This window comes from Muscardinus avellanarius (genome assembly GCF_963383645.1).
Source record: "Muscardinus avellanarius genome assembly, chromosome: 11".
Classification (NCBI taxonomy): Eukaryota; Metazoa; Chordata; class Mammalia; order Rodentia; family Gliridae; genus Muscardinus; species Muscardinus avellanarius.
This window is the reverse complement of record NC_137797.1, coordinates 64197706-64210844: the sequence shown is the minus strand read 5'-3', so window position 1 is coordinate 64210844 and position 13139 is coordinate 64197706. Positions and strand designations below refer to the sequence as shown.

The 13139-nt window shown below is 43.1% G+C and overlaps 1 protein-coding gene across 2 annotated transcripts in view; it reads left to right on the top strand.

The window, feature by feature from the left end:
* Positions 1 to 857: 857 nt before the first annotated feature.
* The window catches only part of RBMS2 (RNA binding motif single stranded interacting protein 2), a gene marked incomplete at both ends in the record, with an annotated part of 40294 nt that continues 28012 nt past the window's right edge, over positions 858 to 13139 (top strand). For both annotated transcript variants that reach the window (XM_080706467.1, XM_080706466.1), the window contains one exon: positions 858 to 923. In XM_080706467.1, coding sequence (XP_080562593.1) covers positions 858 to 923 — 66 coding nt within the window. The remainder of the gene's footprint in view (positions 924 to 13139) is intronic.

The window sequence follows — 13139 nt, the reverse complement described above, 5'->3', positions numbered from 1 at the left end:
TTTTTTTTTTTTTTTTTTTTTTTTTTGTGGTACTGGGGATGAAACCCAGGGCATTCTACCTCTGAGCGAAACCCCCAGCCCTATGTTTTACTCTTTATTTTGTGGTACTGGGGGTGGAACCCAGAGGCTTTCTACTTCCGGGCTATACTCCCAGACTTTTTTTTTTTATATATTTTATTTGGAAACAGGGTCTCACTAAGTTGCTGAGAGCCTCACTAAGTAGCTGAGGCTGGCTTCAGACCCGTGCGATCCTCCTGTCTCAGCTGCCCAAGCGCCCAAGCGTGGGGATTACAAGCATGCGCCACCACGCCCAGCTTTATTCTTTATTTTGAAACAGGGTCTCACTGAATTGCATAGGGCCTCGCTAAGTAGGAGCTGAGGCTGTCCTCAAACTTTGATCCTCTTGTCTCAGCCTCCCTTTGCTGGGATTACAAGTGTGCACCACCATGCTCGGCTGGGAGAGATTTTTCATTGTCTTTTTCATAAGAATCAGAACTAGTTTATAGAGGAAAGGGGATGACCTTGAAAAGGGTTAGACCCAAGAACTCTTCTTTCTAGCTGTAACTACTGAGCCTATGGAAAACAATCAAAAAACTAACATCCTGGGCATTAGGACCCAGTGGAAGTGGCTCTCAAGACTGGGTGGACTTCTCTTGGTGACGTCAAGAGGCAGCCATAGCTCATTCTTCCCCGAGGCCCCCCCACCCTCCTCGGCTCCTTTTCTCCCCTTTCTCCTCCCCCTCCCTCCCTTTTCCCTCTCCCTCCCTTTTTCCCTCCCTCCCTCTCTCCCTCTCCCTCTTTCCCTCTCTCCCCCTCCCTTTCCTTCTCCCTCTTAGCTCCCTAACATTAAAGAGAAAATGCTGCTATCAGTGACTTCCAGGCCTGGGATTTCAACTTTTGGCTATAACAGGAACAACAAGAAGGTAGGAAAAGTGCTGCTTTTTTTGTGGAATTCAGTGGCTTCCTTTGCTGGGGATTGGGAGTGTCCCGGTTCCTGCTTCTCCTTTAAGAGGGGAGGGAGGTCCGGATCTGTGCCTCTCTCTAACACTTAGTGCCTTTCCTCACCTGGTTCTGGAGCTAAAGGAATTCCCAGTCCCTGTTGATATGGCCCCAGAAGGCGTTAGCCACAAATCTAGCTTGCAAGTTTGTATCCTGGTGAAGTGAAGTTAGTTTGACTGCCTGGTCCTTATCTCCAAGGGGCTAAATTATCTCAGACCTGTCCCTCCCTGCCCACCTCCCACAAGGTGGCTTTATTTTTGGGATTAACTGTTTCCAATCCCCCAACTCCACCTTTTCTCCTACCCAAACCTCAGGGGAGCTGAAATCTCAGGTAATCTGGTCTCCCAGCTCCTCAAAGAGTGCTCTTTAGACCAGCGCTCCTGTCCCACCCAGCTTGGACCTGAGGCTGCCTTGAGAGATGACTGCCCAGGATGAACAGAAAGCTCTGTGATGCTCTGGGTCTTGCTTTTGAGCTGATGCTAGAAGCTGTGCACAGAGCCAGGCTTCGCAGGAGTTCTGGAGTCTTTAGGATAAGCAGTGCTCCCCAGAGGTGGACTGTGATTGGTCACTTGGGCAGTCTGGGGGAGAGGGACTATCTCGCTCACATTTGCCAGGGAATATTTTTGGCAGTTTCTTGGCATTTCAAGGCAAGCACTGATGAAGAGGAACTTCATGGGGTTGGGGGTTTAGCTCAGTGGTAGAGTGCTGGCATAGCATTCCTGTGGCCCTGTGTTTAATCCCAACACTACCAAAAAAAAAAAAAAAAAAAAAAACAACTTCATGATGTAGCAGGAAGACTCTTTACCCAGTTTCTGAGTATTGCATCTCCTCTTTGAAGACATCTAGGTACCTTTTGCTTATCTAGTGGAATGTTGTAGTGTGGGGGAAGATTCTTGCTGCTTTCTTATGGAACTGTAGAGATCATACAGGTAGATCTAAACACGAACCGTGGTGGTGAATGTTTATAGACCCAAAATACTTAACATTAGTTTATGGGTGTTAATTGTCTGGTATTCATTCTGTTTGTATTCTTAACAATTAAAGGCCCATACATATTTATTGATTACTAATATGTATGCACATATACTGATAGCCTCCTGCCAAATATATATGTATATGCTCTTATTTATATATTATTCATACCTATGTATTTGAAAGGGAAATATTTCATCTATTTTTATTCTTTCAGATCCATATAGTACATATAAAAGTTTTCATCCTGATTTTTTTTTCTTTCTCTAGGGCCCATTAAAGTAAAATAAATCTCCCCCCAAAATTAATTTTTCCCTATTTCTGGGTTTCATGTGTTTGATGATATCTAAAATCTCTTTTCAAGCCAGGCGTGGTGGCACACACTTGTAATCCCAACATTGGGGAGGCTGAGACTGGAGTATCATGGTTCTCGGACAGCCTCACCTACTACTTAGTGAGGCCCTATTTGTTTCAAAATAAAGAATAAAAACTAGGGCTGGGGATATAGCTTGGAAGTAGAATGCCCCTGGGTTCTAACCTCAGTACCACAAAATAAATAAGTAAATAAATAAATAAATAAATAAAATCTCTTTTCATCAGGGGTGGTGGTTCTTGATTCTTTTTTTTTCCAAATTTATTATCTTCATTATTTTTATTATTTTATTTGAATTATCATTTTATTATAATTTTATTTGTTACTTCATTATTGCTACTGTCAAGATGATGATGATGATGATTGTCACTCTGTGGTTTGAGGAGTGAACCCACGGGCATTACACTTGCTACCACTGAGCTCCACATCCATCCCTGAATATTTCTTTTCTTTTCTTTTCTTTTCTTTTTTGTTTTTTTTGTTTTGGGTTCTTGATTCTTGATTGTAATCCCAGTACCTGGGAGGCTGAGACAGGAGGATCACATTTTTGAGACCAGTCTCAACACCCCAGTGAGAGACCCTATTTTTTTTTTTTTTTTTTGGTGGTACTGGGGGTGGAACCCAGAGGCTTTCTACCTCCAGGCTATACTCCCAGACCCATTTTATGTTTTATTTAGAAACAGGGTCTCACTAAATAGCTGAGGCTGGCTTCGAACCTGTGTGATCCTCCTGTCTCAGCCTCCCAAGCGCGGGGATTGCAAGCGTGTGCCACCACGCCTGGCTTGAGAGACCCTATTTTAAAACAAAAAATAAAAAGGGCTGGGGTATAACTTGGAGGTAGAACGCCTCTGAGTTCTAGCCCCAGTACAAATAAATAAAATAAATAAAGGAGCCAGGCATGGTGGTGCATGCTTGTAATCTCAGCATTTGGGAGGCTGAGACAGGAGGATCTGGGTTTGTGGACAGCCTCAGCTGCGTAGGCTCTTTGCAACTCAGGCCCTATTTCAAAATAAAGAATAAAAAAAAGTAGGGCTGGGGTGTAGCTCAGAGGTAGAATGGCCCTGGGTTCTGTCCCCAGTACCGCAAAAATAAATAAACAAACAAACAAACAAATAAATAAATAATAAATAAATAAATAAATAAAGCAAGCAAGCAAGCAAGCTGGGTGTGGTAGTACATATTCCAGTACTTAAGAGGCTGAGACCAGAGGATTGCAGGTTTGAAGCCAGCCTCAGCAACTCAGATGGTGAGGCTGTCTGCAACTTAGTGAGACTCTGTTTCCAAATAAAAGAATAAAATAGGTCTGAAGATATAGCTTGGAGGTGGAATTTCCCTGAGTTCCATCCCCAGTACCACCAAAATAAATAAATAAATAAATAAATAAATAAATAAATAAATAAATAAATAATCTCTTCTCGTAGCTTTTCACTCCTTCTCCTTTGGACAATGGGAAATGTTTAGCCAGCTTCTAAGCCTAGTGTAGTGTAGGAGACAAGAGGTTTGGTTGTAGGTTTGGATTAAAATCTCATATTTTTTCCTGAGCACCTGTAAGGTTTAAGAAGCAATCCAGGATAAATCAGGACCAGTGGGCAAGATAGGAAACAAAGTAGACACATAATTTTTTTGTGTCTGTGTGTGCAGTACCAGAGATTGAACCCAGGCACATTCTACCTCCTATCTACCCCAGCCCAATTCTTTCTTTCTCTTTCTCTCTTTCTCTTTCTCTTTCCCTTTCCCTTTCCCTTTCCCTTTCCCCTTCCTCTTTCTTTCTTTCTTTCTTTCTTTCTTTCTTTCTTTCTTTCTTTCTTTCTTTCTTTCTTTCTTTCTTTCTTGTGGTACTGGGGATGGAACCCTTCTACCTCTGGGCTGCACTCCCAGACCTATTTTATATTTTATTTGGAAACAGGGTCTCTTAAGGCAGAGAGGCTGGCTTTGAACCAGTGCGATCCTTCTGTCTCCGCCTCCCAAGCACGGGGATTATAAGTGTGCGCCACCACACCTGGCCTGGCTTTTATTCTTTATTTTGAAACAGAGTCTCACTAGGTTTGTGGAGGGCCTCACTAAGTAGCTGAGGCTGGCCACAAACCTGTGATCCTCCTATCTTAGCCTCCCAAGTACTGGGGTTACAAGTGTGTGCCACCACATCAGGCAGTAGATACATAATAAGTATTTGTCAGGCTAGAGTGGTGGTGCATGCTTGTAATACTAGCATTCAGGAGGCTGAGACAGGCGGATCTCGATTTGTGGACAGCCTCAGCTACTACTTAGTGATGCCCTTTGCAACTCAGTGAGACCCTATTTCAAACTAAAGACTAAATATAAGGCTGGGGTTAGCTCAGAGGTAGAATGCTCCTAGGTTCCATCCTGAGTACCACAAAAAAAGAAAAAGTATTTGTCAAGAATTCTTGAATCAGGGTGTGGTGACACATGTATGTAATCCCAGTATTTGAGAGGCTAAGACAGGAGGATTGCAGGTTTGCATTTAGTCTCAGTAACTTAGTGAGACCCTGTTTCAAAATAAAAAATAAAATAGGAGCTGGACGTAGTAGCGCATGCATGCTTATAATCCCAGTACTTGGGAGGCTGAGACAGGAGGATCGCAGGTTCAGTCTCAGCAAGTACTGAAACTTTTATCAATCTAGTGAGACTCTGTTTCCAAATAAGAAATAAAATGGGGCAGGGTATAGCTTGAATGTAGAATACCTCTGGGTTCAACCCCACGAACCACAAAACAAAACAAAAAGAGTAAAAAGATAGAGCTGTGGGTGTAGCTCTGAGATAAAATGTCCTGGGTTTAATTCTCAGGACGTCAAACATAAAGAAGCTGGGCGTGTTGGTGCACACTTGTAATCCCAGCATTTGGGAGGCTGAGACTGGAGGATCGTGGTTCACGGATAGCCTCAGCTACTTAGTGAGGCCCTCTGCAACTTAGTGAGACCCTGTTTCAAAATAAAGAACTAAAAAAAAAATAGGGCAGGGGGTATAGCTCAGAGGTCGAATGCCCCTGGGTTCCATCCTCAGACCCATAAATAAATAATTAATTAATAAGATAAGTAGGACTGGGAATATAATTCAGAGGTATAACTCAAAAAGTCAAATTATAAATATCTACTAACTTATATAGATAATGAGATTTTCTTTGGGGGGTGGTACTGGGATTGAACCCAGAGGTGTTTTACCCCGCTAAGAATTTTGTACTATAATTTCTTGTTGGCTATAGTCATCGCCTCTCATTTTAGGAATAATAAATAATTGGTAGTAAATAAATAATTGGTAGTGACATTAGTTTCAAAAGCTGTTATTTGCATACCACTCTTGTAACTTGCTTTTATTAAAGGGTATTAATATCAGGCATGATGGTGTCTGCTTGTAATTCCAGTATTTGGGAGGCTGAGACAGGAGGATCACAGGTTTGAGTCCAGCCTCAGCAACTTAGTGAGATTCAGGAACCTAGCGAGACCCTGTTCCAAGAAAAAAAAAAATTTAAAAAAGGCTGGAGGCGTAGCTTGGAGGTAAAATGCCTCTGGGTTCAAACCTCAGTACCACATATAAATAAATAAATGGTATTTTTTTTTTTTTTGGTGGTGGTACTAGGGATGGAACTTAGGGGCATTCTACCTCCAAGATAAAACCCCAGCCCTATTTTTAATTTTTAATTTTTGAAACAAGGTCTCATTAAGTTGCAGAAGGCCTCACTAAGTAGCTAAGACTGTCTGTGAACCCAGATCCTCTGTCTCAGCTTCCCAAATGCTGGGATTACAAGCGTGAGCCACCATACCCGGCAAATGGTATTAATTTTATCTTCTTTTTTTTTTTGTGTGTGTGATACTGAGGGTGGAACCCAGGGGCTTTCTACCTCTGGGCTATACTCCCAGACCTATTTTATACTTTTATTTGGGAACAGGGTCTCAGTAAGTTGTTGAGAGTCTCAATAAGTAGTTGAGACTGGCTTCAAACCTGTGCAATCTCTTCCTCTCTTAGCCTCCCAAGCACTGGAATTATAAGTGTGCACCACCACTCCCAGCTTTTTTTTTTTTTTTTTTGGTGGTACTGGGGGTGGAACTCAGGGGCTTTTCTACCTCTGGGCTATACTCCCAGACCTATTTTATATTTTGTTTGGAAACAGGGTCTCACTAAATTGCTGAGAGCCTCACTCAGTATCTGAGGCTGGCTTTGAACCTGTGCGATCCTCCTGTCTCAGCCTCCCAAGCGCAGGGATTACAAGTGGGTGCCACCACACCTGGTTTCCAGCTTCTTATTTTTTTATGTGTTTATGTGATACTGGCGAGATTCTTCTCATAATGTAGGGTTAAATTTCCACTTTTTTCTTCTTTTTTTTTTTTTTTTTTTTTTTTTTTGCAGGTCTGGAGATGGAACCCAGGCATTTGACCTCCAAGCTACACCCCCTGCCCTATTTTTTTTTAAACAGGGTCTCACTAAGTTGCAGAGGGTCTCTCTATAGCTGAGGCTGTCTGCGAACCACGATCCTCTGGTCTCGGCCTCCCGAATGCTGGGATTACAAGTGTGCGCCACCATGCCCACCTTTCACATATTTCTTTGCAATTAAAATAGTTACATTTGCAGGGCTTGGTAGTAGTTCATGCCTATAATCCTAGTACTTGGGAGGCTGAGATAGGAGGATCCTAGGTTTGAAGTCAGCATTGGTAACTTAGTGAGACCCTGTTTTCAAATAAAAAATTAAAAAGTAGGGCTGGAAGCTGGGCGTGGTGGCACACACTTGTAACCCCAGTACTTGGGAGGCTGAGACAGGAGGATCGCAGGCCAGCCTCAGCTACTTAGTGAGACCCTCTGCAACTTAAGACCTTGTTTCAAAATAAAGAATAAAAAATAGGGCTACAGATGTACCTCGGAGGTAAATTGCCCTTGGGTTCAATCCCTGGTTCTACAAAATAATAAAAAATAAAACCATCACTTTTAATGGTAGAAAAAAAAAGTTACAACAAAAATATTAGTACTAGAGTCTTGACAATGTTTGAATGAGCTAACAGTGTTTGAATGAGTTGCTTCAGTAGATAGGTCAGAGTATAGGTGAGACTGAAAGAGGAAATGTTTGGAACTACAGGAATCTCATACTTGTAAAGGGCTGACCACACCTTCCCTGACATCATCTCCCTGGCATGTGTTGTTATAATTTAACTCCTCGTGGCATTAACAACCGTTTCCTTTGGAAAAATGGACAAGACTGCATTTAACTTGGGATATTTGGCCTTTCCCAGTATTTATCATGTTTGCATTATTTTTTCTTCCTTTGCTTCCTCCCCCAACCCTACTACTGGGCATCCAAACCCAGAGATGTTCTGTCACTGAGCTATATCTCCAGACCTTTTTATTTTGAGACAGGGTCTCTCTAAGTTGACCAAGCTCATCTTCACTTGCAGTCCTCCTGTCTCAGCCTCCTGAGTTGCTAGTGGGTATTGCTGGAGCTCGTGTGTGTGTGTGTGTGTGATATATATATATATATATATATATATATATATATATATATATATATATATATATATACTGGGAATGGAACCCAGGGACATTCTACCTCAGAGCTCTACCCCTAACTCTATTTTTTATTCTTTCTTTCTTTCTTTCTTTCTTTTTTTTTTTTTTTTTTTTTTGCAGATTTGGGGATGGGATCCAGAGGCATTCGCCCTCCGAGCTACACCCCCTGCCCTATTTTTAATTCTTTATTTTGAAATAGGGTCTCACTAAGTTGCTGAGGGCCTCACTAAGTATCTGAGGCTGTCCACGAGCCACAATCCTCCGGTCTTAGCCTCCCAAATGCTGGGATTAGAAGCGTGTGCCACCACGCCCGGCTTTTATTCTTTATTTTGAAACAGAGTCTTAACTAAGTTGCGGAGGGCCTCACTAAGTAGCTGAGGCTATCTGAACCTGTGAGCCTCTTGTTTCAGCCTCCAAAATACAGGGATTACAAGCATGTGCCACCACACCTGGCTCCAGAGTTCTTTTTTTTTTTTTTTTTTTTTTGGTGGTACTGGGGTTCCTGGAAACCCTTCTACCTCCGGGCTACACTCCCAGACCTATTTATATAGAGGCTGTTTGCAAACCCAGATCTTCCCATCTCAGCCTCTCAAATGCTGGGATTACAAATGTGTGCCACCAAGCCTGACTAGTGAGACCCTGTTTCAAAATAAAGAATAAAAAATGGGGCTGAGGTGGTAGCTTTGAGACAGAATGCCCCTGGGTTCCGTCCCCAGTACCGCAAATACATACGTACGTACATACATACATACATACATACATACACTGGGTGTAGTGGTGCACACTTGTAATCCCAGTATTTGGGAGGCTGAAACAGGAGGATCTGGTTTCATGGCCAGCTTCAGCTACTTAGTGTGGCCCTCTGCAACTCAGTAAGACCCCGTTTCAAAATAAAGAACAAAAAAAATCAGGCTGTAGGTGTAGCTCAGAGGTAGAATGCCCCTGGGTTCAATCCCCAGCACCACACACACACACACACACACACACACACACAAAAAAAAAAAAAAATTAATTAATTAATTAAGATTGAAAAATGCTCTGAAGCCCAATCCCCAGTGCTATGCATACATACATAAATAAGTAAATAAGTAAATAAATAAATAAAGGCTCGGGGTATAGGTCAAAGGTAGAATTCTCCCTCTTATTCATTCCCCAGTATGACCAAAAAAAAAAAAAAAATCACATATCAGCATGTGAATTGACTGTTATTTCACTTGTGAAACAAAATTAAAAAAAAAAAAATTTCCCCTGAGAATCTGAGCCCAGGAGCTCAGACTAGGTAACCCTAAAATTCTAGTCCCTACTACCCCTTGAGTAAACTGTGATGTTGGGCAAGTTTCTTCACCTCTCCAGGTTTTTTCCATGGTTTTTGTTATTAGTTCAAGTTGTAGTAGTAAAAAGAGGAGTCACTTGGGCCTGGTGGCACATGCCTATAATTCCAGTACGAGGGTGGCTGAGACAAAATCTCAAGTTTGAGGCCAGCCTCAGCAACCTAGCGAGACTGTTTCAGAAACAAAAAATCCAGCCCAGCGTGGTGGCTCACACTTTTAATTCCAGCATTTGGGAGATGCTGTTTCAAAATAATTTTTCAAAATAATTTTTCAGAATAAAAAATAGGGCTGGGGGTGTAGTTCAGAGGTAGAATGCCCCTGGGTTCCATCCCCAATACCACAAAAAAATAAATAAATAAAATTTTTTTAAAGCAGAATTGCAGGATTAGATGATAAATTTCTTTCTAATTTTATGAGGAATCACTATACAATTTTCTACAGGGCTACACATTTTACATTCTTTTATTTATTTATTTATTTATTGTGGTACTCGAGGTGGAACCCAGGGGCTTTTCTACCTCTGGGCTATACTCCTAGACCTATTTTATACTTTATTTGGAAACAGGGTCTCACTAAGTTGCTAAGAGCCTCACTAATAGCTGAGGCTGGCTTAGAATCTGTGACCCTCCTGTTTCAGCCTCCGAAGCCCTGGGATTGCAAGAGTGTGCCACCATGCCCAGCCACATTTTATATTCTAATAGTATACAAGGGTTTGGATTTATGCACACCCTTACCAACATTTGTTATTTTTGTTATTTTCTTTATTTTTCTAATAGCAGTCATCTGTTCATCTGTCTTAGTCCTTTTTTTTATTGCTAGTACTGAGTATTGAACCCAGGGGCATCCTACTTCTGAGCTACACCCTCCAGCCCTATTTTATATTTTATTTTGAAACAGGGTCTAGGCCAGGCATGGTGCCACATGCTTGTAATCCCAGTGTTTGGGAGGCTGAGACAGGAGAATTGCACAGGTTCAAAGCCAGCCTCAGCTACATAGTGAGGTTCTCAGCCACTTAGTGAAGACCTCTTTCCAAATAAAGTATAAAATAGGTCTGGGAGTATAGCTGGGAGGTAGAAAAGCCCCTGGGTTCCACCCCTAGTACCACCAAAAAAAAAAAAAAAAAAAAAAAAAAAGTGTCTCACTAAGTTGCAGAGGGCCTCATAATTAGCTGAGGTTGGCCACAAACCTGTAATCTTCCTGTCTCAGCTTTCCAAGTACTGGAATGACAAGCATGAGCCACCATGTTGGGCTTCTAGCCCTAGTTTTTGTTTAATTTTTTACTTGGAAACAAGGTCTTCCTAAGTTGCCAATGCTGACCTCAACCTAGGATCCTCCTATCTCAGCATCCCAAGTACTAGGATTACAGGCGGGTGCTACCCCCAAGCCCTGAGAGCCCAGCACCCCCAGTCCTTTGTGTGTGTGTGTGTGGTACTGGTAGTGGAACCCAGGGTCTTTCTACCTCTGGGCTATACTCCCAGACCTATTTTATACTTTATTTGGAAACAGGGTCTCACTAAGTTGCTGAGAGCCTCACTAAGTAGCTGAGGCAGCTTTGAACCTGTACGATCCTCCTGTCACAGCCTCCCAAGCACGGGGATTACAAGCGTGCGCCCGTGCCACCACGCCCGGTCCATTTTGTTAATTTGTTTTGTTTTGAAACAGCTGAGATTCTTGCTAAGTTACTCAGGCTGTTCTCAAACTTGGAATCCTCCTGCCTCAGTCTCCCAAGTCCTGGGGTCGCAGGCGAGCACCACCGTGCCTGATTCTTTATTCTAGCTGCCATTCTGTCTCACTTTGTGTTTCCTTCCCAGGGCATATGTCCTCCTAAGCACAGGTGGGGCTTGGTGATACACAGTCACACTCAGGGGAGTCTGTGTCCTGGCTAGGTTCTCCCAAGCAACTGCCTGACTGCCACACTCAGACTTCAGCTATGGAACCTTCAAAGACCAGAAAAACTTTTCCTGTTCTAAGAAGTGATTCACATGAAGCGCAACCGCACTGGCATATACCCACAAACTAGTAGCACAGTGGGCACAGCCATAGGCTTGTGCTGCCCAAAGGGCCGTGTTCCCTGTAGTCACCTCCACTGACAGCTGGGCTGTTGTTCTAGTTAGCCTGTATGAGCATTAGCTTGGGTTTTTTTGGGGGAGGATGGAACTGGGGATGGAACCCAGGGGCATTCCAACTCCGAGTTACATCCCCAGCCCTTTTTTTCTTTTTGGTACTAGGGGTGGAACCCAGGGGCTTTTCTGCCCCTGGGGTATACTCCTATACCTATTTTATACTTTATTTGGAAACAGGGTCTCACTAAGTTGCTGAGAGCCTCACTAAGTAGCTGAGGCTGGCTTCGAACCTGTGTGATCCTCCTGTCTCAGCCTCCCAAGCGCGGGGAATATAAGCATGCGCCACCACGCCCAGCTCACCCCCAGCCCATTTTGTATCCTTTACTTTGAAACAGGGTCTCATTGAGTTGCAGAGGGCCTCACAGCTGAGGCTGGCTGTGAACCTGCGATCCTCCTGTCTTAGCCTCTCAAGCACTGAGATTACAAGTATGTGCTACCAAGCCTGGCTGGTGATTAGCTTGGTTTTTGCTTTTGTTTTTGGTGGTGCTGAGGAGCATACCTGGCCTTGTGCGTGCTAAGTGCACATCTTATCCTTGAGCTACACCCAAGCACCAGGTTTTTTTTTTTTTTTTTTTTTTTTTTTTTTGTACTGGAGATGGAACCCAGGAGCATTCTACCCCAATACCACACACACACACACACACACACACACACACACACACACGCTTCCAATATTAACACACAAAAAAGGAAATAGGGCTGGGGATGTACTTGAGAGGTGGAATGAATCCCTAGTATCTACCCCTCCACACACACATACACACACACACCATAAATATATACACTCTATGACCTCTCCCAGATATTCTTTTTTCAGTACTTGGCTATTATGTCTGTCTGTCCGTCTGTCTGTCTCTCTCTCTCTCTCTTTTTTTTTTTTTTTTTGTGGTACTGGGGATGAAACCCAGGGGCATTCTATCTCCAAGCTACACCCCCAGCCTTATTTTTTGAAAGGGCCTCACTAAGTAGCTGAGGCTGTCCACGAACCACGATCCTTCTGTCTTAGCCTCCCAAATGCTGGGATTACACGCGTGTGCCACCACACCCGGCTCCAGATTTTTTTTTAAAGCTGCTGAGGACCTCACTAAATTGCTGAGTTAAGGCTGACCTTGAACTTGTGGTCCTCCTGTCTCAGCCTCCCACATACTGGGATTGCAGGTGGGCCCCACCAAGCCCCGTTTTTATTATAACCATTCTGTTGGTATAAAGTGGTGTCTCATTGGACTGTTCATTTGCATTTCCATGATAGCTAGCTCTTCATTAAAACTTTACTGTCAGCTGTGCATGATGGCACACGCTTGTAACCCCGGTGCTTGGGAGGCTGAACAGGATCACAGGTTCGGAGCCAGTCTTAGCTACTTAGTGAGGCCCTCCACAATTAGTGAGCCCTGTTTCAAAACAAAGAATAAAAAATAAGGCTGGGGGTGTAACTCAGGTAGAATGCCCTTGAGTTCAATCCCTAGTACCACAAAAAATAAACAAAAACTTAGAGCTGGGGTGTAGCTCAGAGATAGAATGTCCCTGGATTCAATCCCAGTACACACACACACACACACACACACACACACACACACACACACTATTTGAGGTCAGTCTCAGCAATTTAGCAAGGTCCTTAACCAATTTAGTGAGACCCTGTTTCAAAATAAAAAATAAAATAGGGCTTGGGGTATAGCTTGGAGGTAGAATGCCTCTGAGTTTAACATCTAGTACCAAAATATAAAATAGGGCTGGAGGTGTGGCTAGAGGCAGAACTCCCTGGGTTCAATCCCCAGTACCAAAGTAATAATAGTAGTAAGGCCAGGCATGGTGGCCCATGCTTGTAATTCC